Source organism: Brassica rapa, chromosome A09, assembly GCF_000309985.2.
Source record: "Brassica rapa cultivar Chiifu-401-42 chromosome A09, CAAS_Brap_v3.01, whole genome shotgun sequence".
NCBI lineage: Eukaryota > Viridiplantae > Streptophyta > Magnoliopsida > Brassicales > Brassicaceae > Brassica > Brassica rapa.
Window position 1 is genome coordinate 28,548,716 of NC_024803.2, and position 13,662 is coordinate 28,562,377.

The 13,662-nt window shown below is 29.8% G+C and overlaps 1 protein-coding gene across 7 annotated transcripts; it reads right to left on the reverse strand.

Moving 5' to 3' along the window:
- Positions 1-4,915: 4,915 nt before the first annotated feature.
- Positions 4,916-7,285, reverse strand: LOC103838947 (syntaxin-61). Of its 7 annotated transcripts, none has more exons than XM_009115409.3 (8): positions 6,940-7,037; positions 6,598-6,654; positions 6,409-6,522; positions 6,057-6,170; positions 5,760-5,947; positions 5,552-5,642; positions 5,403-5,468; positions 4,916-5,299 (listed from the first exon to the last, which is right to left on the reverse strand). In XM_009115409.3, exons 2-8 carry the CDS (start codon positions 6,649-6,651, stop codon positions 5,189-5,191), a joined length of 738 nt encoding a protein of 245 aa, XP_009113657.1. In that variant the 5' UTR covers positions 6,652-6,654; positions 6,940-7,037; the 3' UTR covers positions 4,916-5,188. The 7 variants fall into 7 exon arrangements, with proteins under 7 accessions (XP_009113657.1, XP_033134855.1, XP_009113654.1 ...); XM_033278964.1 differs by lacking the exon at positions 6,940-7,037 and adding an exon at positions 6,846-6,860 and having other exon boundaries at positions 6,598-6,667; XM_009115406.3 differs by having other exon boundaries at positions 5,015-5,299; positions 6,057-6,174; positions 6,940-7,285.
- Positions 7,286-13,662: the final 6,377 nt, after the last annotated feature.

A 13,662-nucleotide genomic window follows, 5' to 3' on the forward strand; every position in this document is an offset into this window, starting at 1 on the left:
AGAAGAAGATAATAAATGAACTAAAAAGTTAAATCCAAATTCTCTTTCTTGCTATGTTTCTACTTTATTTTTCATTAATTTGTTCTGTTTTTCTTTGCTTTGTTTCTACTTTGTCTCACCTTTGTTGTTCTGCTTTAATATCCTTCATCTGTTACTATCCATTGGAATATACGTTTAGTCAACAAAACTATGTAGTAACGTCGTAGGTAGTCACATGCTATTGAATATCTAAGTAAACAAAATTTAGTTATAAATCACATGACAAGAAATATATTACCATAAACAAATCCACATAACATGCAACAATAGAAAACCATAACAATACAAAATTTAAAATCAACCCCACTAATCTGACGAGTCTAATGCCCTCAACAATTTCTGGACTAATACAAGATCACAATTAATTTGTACAGGAAGAAGATCATCATTTTCCAAAACAGGTTTTCACATGGTATTTTGTATTTGTTTAATCTTCTAACTTTTAAAATTTCTTGCATGCATGATTGAAGAGTCAGAAAAATATTGTTTACCTTTTTGTGGATTATTGATCAAAAGACCTTTCTACCGCATGAACAACGTCTTCAATCATTTTTGGGCATTCCTTATATTGCAGTGACTGAATGACATTGAAAAATCCAAGACGATCTTATGAATTTGGTGATTGGTAAGTCAACTGAATATTAAAACTATTTTTGATGTTGATTTTTGGAAATCTTCATCCCTACATTCAATATGTGTTCTTGCATTAGCTTGTTGGATAAAATGGGTTTCCTTTGATATTTCATTGGACACTTTTCATGAATTGCTGGAATAACCTTGTCAACTAGACATTTTTTATGTATTCTCTCTTGATAGATGTTGCTGCTTTGAGTTCTAAAATTCAAACATCTCTATTTTATGTGTCCTTTTAGATGGTTGCTTAGTAACAAACGAAAAGATTCTTGTTTTCCATAAAATATTGATTTTCCTTCTTTATCAAAATTTTGAACGAGCTATAGCAGCTAGAAACATAATCTTTCCAATATAGTTCTTGATTTGACATATACATGATGTCTCTTCTTCACTCGGAAGTAGATAATATTTCTCTGGCTTCTTTGTCATATAAAACCATTTTTCATCGATATGCACAATATTGTATATATCAACAATGTTTGGATCATAAGACAAAATATTCTTATCCAGCATAAATATACAAAATTGTAGTCTAGCTCACATATTGTCTTCCTTTAGATGAGGCTTGATGTTATTGATATGTCGTCGAATAAACCCTTCTTTCTTATGCCTTAATAATGTTGTAAGATTAACATTCATAGCCATGGACAACGACCACAAAGTTGTTCGTTTGTGTAAGGTAACATGGGTATGAATGTGAGTCTTACAATGTTATTCAGGCATAAGAAAGAAGAGTTTATTCGATGACATATCAATAGCTTAAAGCTTTATTTAAAGTATGACAATATGTGAGGTAGACTACAATTTTGTATATGTATACTGGATAAGAATGATTTATCTTATGATCCAAACATTATTGATATATACAATATTGTGCATATCGATGAAAAATAGTTTTATATGACAAAGAAGCCAGAGAAATATTATCTACTTCCGAGTGAAGAAGAGATATTGTGTACATGTCAATGAAGGAACTATATTGAAAAAGTTATGTTTTTAGCTGATATTTCTCATTCAAGCTTTAAAGAAGGAAAAGAAAGATATTTTCTAGAAATTTTAGAATATTTCCATTTGTTACTATGTAACCATCTAAGAAGAGGAGTAAAAATAGAGATGCTGAAACTTTAGAATTCAAAGCAGCAATATTTACCAAGAGACAATATATAAAAACATTAATTTTTTTGTCAACAAAAAAAATATTTCTAATTCACAAGATTATTCCAGCTATTCATGAAAAGTGACCAATGGAATATCGAAGAAAACCCATTTTTATCCAACAAGATAATGCAAGAAACATATATTGAATGTGGGGATAAAAAATTTTAGGAAGCTACAGAAAAATGGTTTTAAAATTCAATTGATGTGCTAACCACCAAACTCACTAGATCTAAATATATTAGATTTTTGGTTTTTCAATGTCATTCTGACACTACAACATAAGGAATGCCCAAAAAGATTGAAAATCTTGTTATTGCGGTAAAAAGATCTTTTGATTAATATTCCACAATAAAGTAAACAATATTTTGATAACTGTTCAATCATGCATGCAAAATATTTTGTAAGTTGGAGGATCAAACAAATACAAGTTACCACATATGGGAAATTTGTTTTGAAAAAGATGATTTTTTCCCATACAAATTAATTGTGATCTTGTAATTGTCCAAAATGTGTTGAAGGTATTAGGCTTGTCAGATTAGTGGGTTGATTTTGAACTTTGTATTGTTATGTTTTTCTATTGTTGTCTGTTAGGTAGATTTGTTTATATTTTGTATAATTTAGTTTGTGGTAATATATATCTGGTCATGTTATTTATAACTTTAAATTTTGTTTACTTAGATATTCAATAACTTGTGACAACCTATGACATTACTACATAATTTCGTTGACTAAACATGTATTCCGAGGGATAGTATATATTAAAATATACCAACAAAGCAGAGACAAAGTAGAAACAAAGCAAAAGAAAAACAGACCAAATTAATGGAAAATATTATAGAAAGCAACAAAAGAGAAACAGAAAATATATTTGTTTAAATTTAATATTTTAATACATATTTATTGTCATCTTCTTTACACTTAGGCTCCGAATGGTAACAGCGGATTGAGCGATGCGGGACAAGCGGTTTGATTGCGGTGCGGTTTTAACAGTTATAAAAACGTATAGATATATGGTATATGTAGAGATTTTTGTTACTGTTAACTGCGGTGCGGTGCGGGACGGATGTTACAATTCGGAGCCTTAGTAAAGGTGACCATAAAACTTAAATTGGAAACTTACAGAGATAGAAAAATAAATATCAAAGCTAAAAAGTTTTAGGAAAATTTATTTTCAGAATAACCAATATAATTTCATCAACTTCTTTATTGGGATAAAACACCTTTTCTTTCATAGGTAACTTGTTGAAATCCAATTTTTGAACTGAATGTGTTCCATAGATTTTTTTTCACATTTCTTGAGTTACTTTCTTTGTTTGTGATTTGTTCTTCTTTTATTTTTTTCTTTTGGATTCATTTATTAAAAAATGGTTTGATGATAAATCGTTGAGAGGTAACAAAAACAAGTTTTGAAACATCTCCGACTCACTTCTATATTTGCTGGTATAATAACATTTAAAGGCAAAATTATTATAATTCATCTCTATTTCTTCATCTAAAATACGTATTCCTATTTTCCTCAATTTATAATAACATTTTTCTATATTTACTACATATTTGGAGAGAACTGTTATACAGAATTACATTGAAATCTATTTCATGTCTATTATAGAGTTTTTCTATTCAAAAAAAAAATAGCAAATACATTGAATGTGATTTTTTTCTGATTGCATTGGATATGGTTTTAGAAGATATAAATTGGATGCAAATAAAAGAGGTAGTAAAATTTAGATAACTAAATGATGTTTTAACTTTATTGTAAACTAGTATACTTCCCGTACTGCTGCGTACGGATAAAAAATGATAAATGTTCCAATTTCATTATAGAACACTGGTGTAAAATATCAATTACGATTTGTTTATTAAGATATTTTATTTTCTATTTATAAAAAAGGAATCTGACTCTAGTTTCCCTATTTATACATATTTTAAAAACATGTTGATTTGGCAAATAAACAAAGAAATATGCATTTGTTATTCAAGTAGCCTTTTAACAGAATTCACAAAAAATAATGATATTATATATGTGGTATCTTCATAACTTTTATTTTATTAGTGCCAATAAATAAATAAATATCAATTAGAAATAAACCATGCAAAAATACGGTACTTAAAACTTCACTAAAAAGGTTAAGTAAACTAGAATACTTATACATATAATTTCTTTTTTTTATGATAGTTTTTCAGCGTGTGAGTTTTGTTGCTCTTTTCACGTTTTTAAGAATTGCATCAGTCAAATCATTATTTTTTTAGCTCCTGGATACTATTTCTTCAATTATGCAAAGACTACAAAAAGATAAATAGAGATATTTGAACAGTATATTAAGAGACAGAAAAATTTAGATATATCGATTTTGCCTCATCTCAGATTATAAAATTTTGAAAAGAACTATAACCTTTAGACTGTTGATGCCTTGAAGAGGTTTGATAAATAATAGCCATAGTCAGGTTGGCCATAGTATAGTTAACCATTATATCGGAAAAGAAGCACTGCATGCTTTTATCAGGTTTTTGGATTAGGAAAGAGAGAATGTATTTTTTTATAAAGAAAAAGATATTAAATATTCATAGAATTATCTCAGACAAATATAAATAGTTGAATAGAGGTTAGTTATTTTTAAAGTGCTCTTTATGGTGATTGTGGGTTGTTGAAAAAACAACCGATGGAGAAGTGGACTAAGAAAATATTTACTTTTGGTAAATATTTAAAATCAAACGTAATGCATGAGGTTTGGTCTTTTGCTTTTTGATTTTATTTGATTTTGCTAAATTTTTTTTTTTAAATTATGTGGCAAAATATTATTGGTTGATTGACTTGTGCTTTAGTATATAAGAGATTATTTAAGTTTTGAAAACAACAAACATTTACTAATTTGCTTTTAATATTTTAATTAATTATTTTAATAGTGTAACATAAATAGTTTCAAAACTCCATACAAATTGAAACATACAATATACTCTAAAACATCATACGAAAAGAAATGGAATGAATATGTTTAATGTTTGTTTATGTGAATGAAAGTTCAGCTCATCTTGTATTTAACTTGACTAGGGTTTAAACAGCAATGGTGAACAAAAACAATAACAATAACAAATCAAGTAGTTTCCTTTTAAAAATGTTTTCTGAGTTTGGATTTGCAAGGAAAATGTGCTCTTTAGATTTGAGACTTGTGTTAGTGAGACGACACAGCCACAAAAAAAATTGAATTAAATCTCAAAGATTTACCAGAGTTGGCGTGGATAGGATACAATGACAAACCAGACAACTTTCTATGTAATATACATGTTCCTTTCTGTTTCACCACAAAACATAACCGAGTAACATCAAGAGATAGTCTCTAAGTAAGAATCCGGCTCTTTTTTAGGTCAAGAAGACAAGAACGAATAGGATGATGAACAAGACGAGCAAGAAACATATCATCATCATCTGCCCTTTCGCTCCTGCTTTCTTCATTACCATTCCCACTTTTTTCTGTTCACAAAGAAAACCATTTTCATCCTTTCAACTTTCCTTTTTTCTTTACCACACTTTACGTTAATACTACAGCAAAGAAAGACCATTAGAGTGTCTTTACCTGAACAAAGTCGAGCCTGTTCTTTGTACTGTCCATCTCTGTACCCAATTCATCTATTATTCTCTCCTGCAAAACCCACCCAAAACAAAACAAAACTTGATGTTTCTCATCTCTGCAGATACTGAAATTGCTATATCTATCTTACTAACCTGTGCAACAAGTTCATCATGTATAGTAAGTCCCACCCCTCCAATTCTCTCTACACTTTTACTCAGCTCATCCAATTCCTCGTCTTGTTGCCTGAAGTGGAGAAAGAGTTAATGTCAAGTTACGGCACAGCTCTGTTTCAACAAAGCATTGTAACCTCATAAAGCAAAAAGAAAAAAAGAGATTGCAAAATAATGTAAAGAGCTTTACTTTATCAACAGCATCTGCCTATCTGATTCTGATTGTACAAAACCATCATCGTCTCTCCCTCCATACTGATCGTATCTATTTGCTTCACTCGAGTTTGGCATTCTCATAAGTTCTAGGCGCACTTCACTTGCATTACCAACTCCAGCATTACCCTTACCAGCTAGAACACCAGTCTTCACATTCCGCACCTATTTATATAAAAAAAAAAATATTGTAATTTTCTTGCACAAGTCAACTAACAGCCAAGCTTATGCCACTCTCTAAAGCTGTAAAAAAAAAAGCAGTATTTATTCATACCTGTGTCCTAGCATTACTAGTCCATCTCCTGCGTCGTTCAAGCTCAGCCTCATCAATGCCATACAAGGCAGGATCTTTTGCTGCAACGGTAATCGCTTTTTCCAGCTCATCTACCTTCCTATCAGTAAGGACAGCTTCAATAGCCATGAAAAGGAATCTACTTTGAATGGTTCACTTACTTATTCTAATGGATAACTGAGTTTTGACATTACATTAGCAGAAAAACAAGGATCTATCATCCCATATTGACCAACAGAAAGCATATTCTACAGGAGCTAAATTTATAAACCAAATCTATACATCCTATAAAATTTATAAGTATCAATAGAAGAGTAAACAGGGGTGTAGCTACCTGCCACTCGATGCTTCCACAGTTAGCAAGAAGCTCTTTGGTGGCATGCACTTGATCCCCCATGCCTGGAGAGATACGCTCCCATTTGTGGAATGCTGACTGCAACTTATCAATCTAACAACAAAAGCATCCAACATTTAGGCACTGTCCTGACAAACCTCTGCCCAAAACCAAACACACAAGACTTACAGAATCTTGGATCTCTTCTTTAACAATGTAGAATGGATCTTGCGCTGAAGACATCCCCACAAAATCCCTACTTTAAATTGAAACAAAATACAATTAAAAGGAAGAAGAATTTAATTAAATGACAGAGAAATTCGAATTTCAAATCACTAATTCTGCAAATTCAACAGCTGCACAATAAGGTTTCGATTAAATTCTACGGTAAGAAAGTTTAGAGCTTTATGAATCTCTCTACTTTTTAAGATCTATACCAAAACGGAATAAAGGCAGAAAGATGACGACGACGGGGATTAGTGCGAAAGCGCAATTGATATAGAGGGAAAATTGGAAGAAGCTATCGTTTACCAGGCGGAAGGCGTTGCGGTGAAGAGAGAGGAAGAAGAGCGAACGGCGGTGAAGTAAACGAGTTCCGGCGTGAGATTTGTCTCTCTGAAACGCATCACCCGCGGTTCTCGGCTTCGAGACTTTCAACTTTGGGCCTATTGGAGAAGCTTACAAAGCCCACTAACTGAAAACTCGGCCTTTTTATTTGTTTCACACTTTGTTTTCGAGAACATGAGATGATGATGTTTTTGGTGTTTTGAGCGTGGGTGCTGAGATTTTCAGTGTGTGTCGGAATTTTCGACGATTCTTTTTTGCTTTAATATTACATCTGATATATTGTTTTTAATATAATCCAAACGCAGTTTCATTTTGAGGAAAATAAAACTTTCTATATTCTCACGGATATTTGCTTCTTCTTTTTTTGAGAGAAAATATTTGCAAAATTAGTTGGTGTTTATCTTACTAAGGAATTATGTACACATAGTTTAGTGTTGTTGAAAACTAGAATTTATTTTATAAACTCAAAACTGAGTATATTTTATATATAAATACCATAGGATAGTATTAAATTAAAAAAATCACAAAATAGCTCTTAAAGATCAACATGACTAAAATATATTTCATTAAAGAGGTAAAAATATTAATATCCATATAAATTAACTAATTTGATCTTAGATTTTATATTTGAGGGGTGTGGTTTTGGGGTGGAGTTTAAGAATTTAAAATTAAGATTGAAAATTTATAGTAATCATTTTCAAAAATATTTTCAGAAAAGAATTATTGGATTTCAAAATTTCAGAAAGAAAAAAACATTTTTTGAAAAAGGTTTGAATATTGAATAATGTTTTTTGAAATTTTTTTTTTCATTGTATTTATTCAAATATTTATCTATATTTTTACATCTATAAAGTAAGAATGTAGTTGTCATAATACATTTTTTGAAGATTTGCCATATTTTTTTTGTCATCAACATAAACCGTCTGATACGAGTTGCCAGAAAAAAAATGCTTTATTTTTTGTGGATATCAAACTTTCCAATATTGGGCCTCTAGATCATTAACCGTTGGACCAAACACTGGTGGCATTAGTATAGTGCCAACCATCACCCTCTGCTAACTACGATCGGTCCAAAGGTATACTCTCAATGTTCTTTGCATCATGAGGATCTGCTAAAGCCCAAATTATGTGAGTATTCCATGTTCGTGCTGTTGTGTTGATGAGAGAGTTGTGTTGATTTTTATTTGCTGGTTTCGGGCGAGTGGTTGGGAGCCAAGAATCATTACATACTGAGATAGATGATTCTGCTCCCATCTTTTTGAATAATTATTTGCTAAACATAAATCTACCAAATACGATACTACGCCAGCCATATGATGGTGAGTATGATTTGATCGGCTTCATAAATGATGCATTCCTGAAATCAGGACCGTCTTTTAGCAAGTTCAAGTGGAGCGGTCGAACAGGGTTCAAAATTTTAGAGGGTCCATAATTTTTTTTTGTTTTAGTAGTAGTTATAAATTCAAAATTATATATTTATAAAAAAAAAATCAGATAACTATATTTAAATTTAATTTTAGTATATATTAACCAATAAATATAAATTAAAATTTTGATTTTGTTTACATAACCAACAAAAATGCAATTGTCAGGAAGTAATTAAAATTTATATCAATTATATATTTTGGAAAGTAAAAAATAGTTGTTGGTGTTTGTTTTATTATTCAATGTAAATTTAGAAAGTTAATATTATAATTTGATTATGTTTAAGAAACTACTATTAATTAATGATAATAATAAAGAGAGAAATATATAATTTTTCAGCCTCTCTTACAAAATAGTAAACATAAAGAATAAAAACTAGTCTAAGCTTATGTCGAGAAAAAAAATGAAGAGTCCAACTTCTTATTTAATCAAATCAAAAATCTACAGGTTTTTGTCTAAGCACTATTCAGATTCTATTGCTTTATTAATTTTTTTTATAGATGTGACTCTTGATTGTGGATACAAAAAATTGAAAAAAAAAAGAAACCAGAAAATTCATAGTCTCAAAAAGGTATTTTATAAGTTTTTAAATATAAAACCAAAGATGTTTCACTCAAATCAGATTAGTGTATTTATTATATATTATAACAATATTTTATCAGAAGAACGTAAATTATTTTAGATTATTGTAAAGAGTCTTTTTTTTTCTGAACAGGGTTTTTATAGAGTTTGAGACGGCCATGCCTGAAATATCTACCTTTGAACATTTCCGAGGACAATGTGTTTGACTTTTCAATCAAACGCCAAAATTGTTTTCCAAACATTGCTGAATTAAAATCCATGAGATTTTTAAATTTCACCCTTCCTTCATCCTTATTAAACATTATTTATCCCAAGATTCACCCTATATTTTACCATATTTTAGTTAAGAACACATTTTGGATTTACTATCAACATTTCAGCATACTTTTAGTTGAACTCTTTTAAAAAAAATTATATTATTTTGCTCAATATTTTTTTGTATAATTATTAGCGGACATGCATTTGTCAGTCCCCAACACTCTTATTTAAAAAAACGTTTTAGGTAGATGATGGACATTTCCATATTAGGATTTGGTGGAACGATGCAACTGGAAAGGCTTTTCTGGTCGTAAAGAACCTTTAAGAGGTTAAACTGGTGGCGTGACTTTACATAAATAAATGATACCACCAAATAGTAGTTCTAGTGAAGAAATTGATTAGGTGAGTTTTAAGAATAAATAACGTCAATTAATATTATTAAAAGAGAAGAAGTATTAAAAAAAATCTACTTACAAAAATTTGTTGGACCTATTCATTATATAATTTATATATATGTATATATATATATAAAATTTGTTATTAGGTTCTCTTATTATTTGCTAAGCCTTCCAACGATTAGTTCCTATATATATACATTTCATCATTTATTATCTTTACATATATTTTATTATTTGCTAAGCTCTCCGACGATTAGTTCTTATATAAATGCATTTCATCATTTATTATCTTTACATATATTTTGATATCTATTACACCATACGATTTTTTTAAAAAAAAATTGGAGGTCAAAATTAAATGCCTTCAAACTACACTATTATCATACATGCATACAAATATTTCATCAATAAATTTGTGTTCATCAACTTCTTACGATAACGGTTACTAACGAACGGTTGTCCATAATTTGTTTTACCAGCTACAAATTAATATCATGTAAAACCAATCCTACTATATAAAAGGAGCTAAATCCTAGCTTTTCTAGAGGTGCCACATGGGCAAAATAATCTCCACCTATCAAACTGCCATGTCACTAGCGGATTGGACTTCAAATTAAAATTGCAATAAAAGATTTGGGCTTCGTTGTCGCTTACAAAAATCTCGGTTTGTCTACGATTTGCCGGTGGGCCAAGTAAAGAAAAATCTCGCAGCCCAGCCCATTAACCCAAATCGCCGTCTTGGTAAAACTATTTCTTTCGGACAATTACTTATTTCAACTGTCAAACTATTTTCTTTTGAATTTTCTATTTTTTTTTAGACAATTTATTATTTCTGCTGTTTTCTTTAACAATGTGTGAACCGGCTAAGTTTCCTTTCATCTTAAAATTGTCCGCCCAAGATAACACAACCCCCTCATTTTACACACAGTCACTATAAATTTCTAAAAAAAACCTAAATTCTACTATCAAACCCACCCAACAAATTTACAACTACCAGTTCCAATTACTCATGCTTCGACCTCATTCAAATAATTATGGGCCGGCCTACTTTAATTTTTAAATAACCATGTCAATAATTTAAAAAAAAAACAAACAAACCATAACTATGTTCACTTCAAAAGAAATATGAAATTAATAAAAAATGGGCAATACAAAATAATTCTCATTCTTATCTGTGCATAACATGCAGCAGAAGATCAAAACAATTGGGGCGACACCCTCGGACCGCATCCAATAATCGTTAGGATCATTAGGATGTGGCTCATCACAAATCACAAAAATAAAAATGCTTTTCTAGGAATAACTTTTATTTGTCTTAACATCCAGGTTTGTCTTAAAAATACTTACTTTTAATTATTCCAACTACATTTCAAATGATGGCCTTTAACCACTAAACATGAACAAATAATGGAAGGGAGGGTGTCTATTTCTACGTCTGACACAATCTACCAACGCTTCGAGGAAGGGAAAATTTATCACATTAGATATTTTAATCTTCTTCTCAATAACCAACAGTACATGCTTACCGTTCAACCATACATAATCAATATCAATGAGACAACAATTACTACACTGATTCAAGAAAACATTCCACCGATCCCTTCATACATATTCCGGCCCCAACACTACCACCAGTTGATCAGCTTAGCAAATGCAACCAACTTCCTCCCAAGTAAAAAAAAAACCAATAACTCTCTCACATACAAATAAATACTACATTTTTGTCCCTAAAACCAAATTATTCCTACAGATGTTGTTGGCCGCATATGCCTCATCCAAGGAAGTGATTTATATAACCACTACACAGATTCAAAAATCATCATTGGATTGCGTTTAGACAGGTACTAACTTTTTATTAAATAACAATTGGTTTACAACTAAACAAAATATAATACAATAATTATTTGTAGATTGAAATTGGTACGTCTAACTTTATGGGACAAGGAGGCGTCTAATTTCAGGGAGTTAAATCACATATATACCAGGAAAAACCAAATTGTAATCATCACAAGTATCATTCCACGGTTACATGAAGGTAATAAACTAAACATAAAGTTTATGTCAAAATAAATGCTTACAAATATTTGACTTTTTCAGGACAACTATCACTCACAACCACACATGGACCGTGCTTCTACTTTGACAACGATATTAGTATCATACAACGCTTCCAAAAGAGGAATAAACTGCTATCCTAAGCCTCATAGCAAACGACACCAGCCAACTTTTAAAAAATTTACATTACCGCTTCCTACGTCAATTAAATAGGCACACTCAAATACTATTTTCTCTTACGAATATTGAATTCCTTAAAACAATTTATTATTCAAACTTACTGTTGTTTTTTTAAAAAAAATGATCACCGCTTCCAACGTCTTCGCATTATAAAATAAACAAAATATAACTTACCCTTTCAGAAACTTCAAAACTCCCAATTTTAATTGAACTGGACTTTTATTAAACATATAATCCGCGCGAAGCGCGGATACCGACTCTAGTTATGTTTAATGAAAATTGATGATAGTATTTAAATAAGACTATTATTGAGTTTATTGTTAGTTTCACTATATGCAATTCAAAAATTGGTTTACCAGCTTAAATTAACAAGTTTTTTTTGTTTATAAGCGCGGGTCACACTTGATTGCGAGTTTTTGAAGTTCACATGCTTTAAATTAAAGAGTTTTCATTAAATCCCAACCAGCTTATGTACAAGTCATTGTTTACCGGTTTGACCGCAGGTCCGAACTTGATATAAAAAAATTTTCTTATCTAATTTTAAAATAATAGGCATGCTGAATTTGATCACACCATAATTTTTAAAAAAAAAAATAGTTAATAAAAGCAATTGAAAATATAATTACATTAAATAACCAAATTAAAAAAAATTATTTTTGATATAATATGACTTTGTAACATAATAATGAACAAAAGACAAAAATACTAATTCATATCAAATATTTTTATCAACCAAAAAATAACCTGCACTTTTAAACGCGGGTCAAAATCTAGTATACCATTACAACAATAGTGCACTAAGGTGATGCCTTGGTGTTAACTTGTTATACCCCGAACTAATAAAAGAGTCTAGACTAATTTCTAAATAGAATTGTAATTTACAAATAGATTTCTTTCTAAATATTTAAATGGATCATAATAATGGAACTGTATCCACTTGATTACATGATAAAATATACTAAGATATCTTTAACTCAAATTATTTAAAATTTTAAAATTATTTGTTACTAGACCAGTATCACATCGATCGTTGTTTGGTGATGGTATCTGGTGCTAACTTATATCGACTTTTTTTCCACCGTCCATCGATTGAAGATGGTTCTGAGATCTTTCTTATTTTTCATTTTCTTGTGTGCTAATAGGCTCCTCACCTATGTGGAATGCTCTGCAATCTATATTATTAAAAGAGAAGTATCTATTAAAAATACTCCTTAGCTTTTAAAGTTATTTATACTTTCGTGCCACTAAGAATTAAATTGAATTTCCTATTTTAATGATTGTTCTTTTTAGTTAGATTAATGTGTTTTCCTTAAATAAATTTGATTTAAATGTAATTAAATCAACTTTAAAATACACCTATATTAACAAACTATTGAAACAAATATTAACAAACTATTGAAACAACATAAACTATGAAAAACAATTTAAAAATTAGCTTCCACGTTTTGGTCTTATAATACGTATATATTACCATATATAAACAAAATTAATGCTTATTACTATAACTTACCAATAAAATATGTTGCATATATATAATATATTAGACGTGATTCACTTATGTTTTAACCTTCCTTATTATAAACTTTTAAAAATATTATCATTATTTTTTTAATAAAAAGGAATATTCCAGCAATATCAGCTTCATATTTTGAATATAAAATTAACTTTATTCCCATGATTTTAGTTAAAATAAGCGGGTCAATTTATATACTGTCCAATTGAATTTTTAGAATAGTTGTAATTCATTTTTAATTTAACCAAAACGCATAATATACTAATAATACATTTC

Bases quoted from the DNA above. Each gene is read 5' to 3' on its own strand.
- LOC103838947 (XM_009115404.3), bottom strand. From the start codon at position 7,034: ATGCGTTTCAGAGAGACAAATCTCACGCCGGAACTCGTTTACTTCACC. The intron at 6,523-6,597 runs GTAAGTCTTGTG...TTTTGTTGTTAG, and splicing joins AAGAAGAGATCCAAGATTCT to ATTGATAAGTTGCAGTCAGC. The intron at 6,171-6,408 runs GTAGCTACACCC...ACTGATAGGAAG, and splicing joins GTGGAAGCATCGAGTGGCAG to GTAGATGAGCTGGAAAAAGC.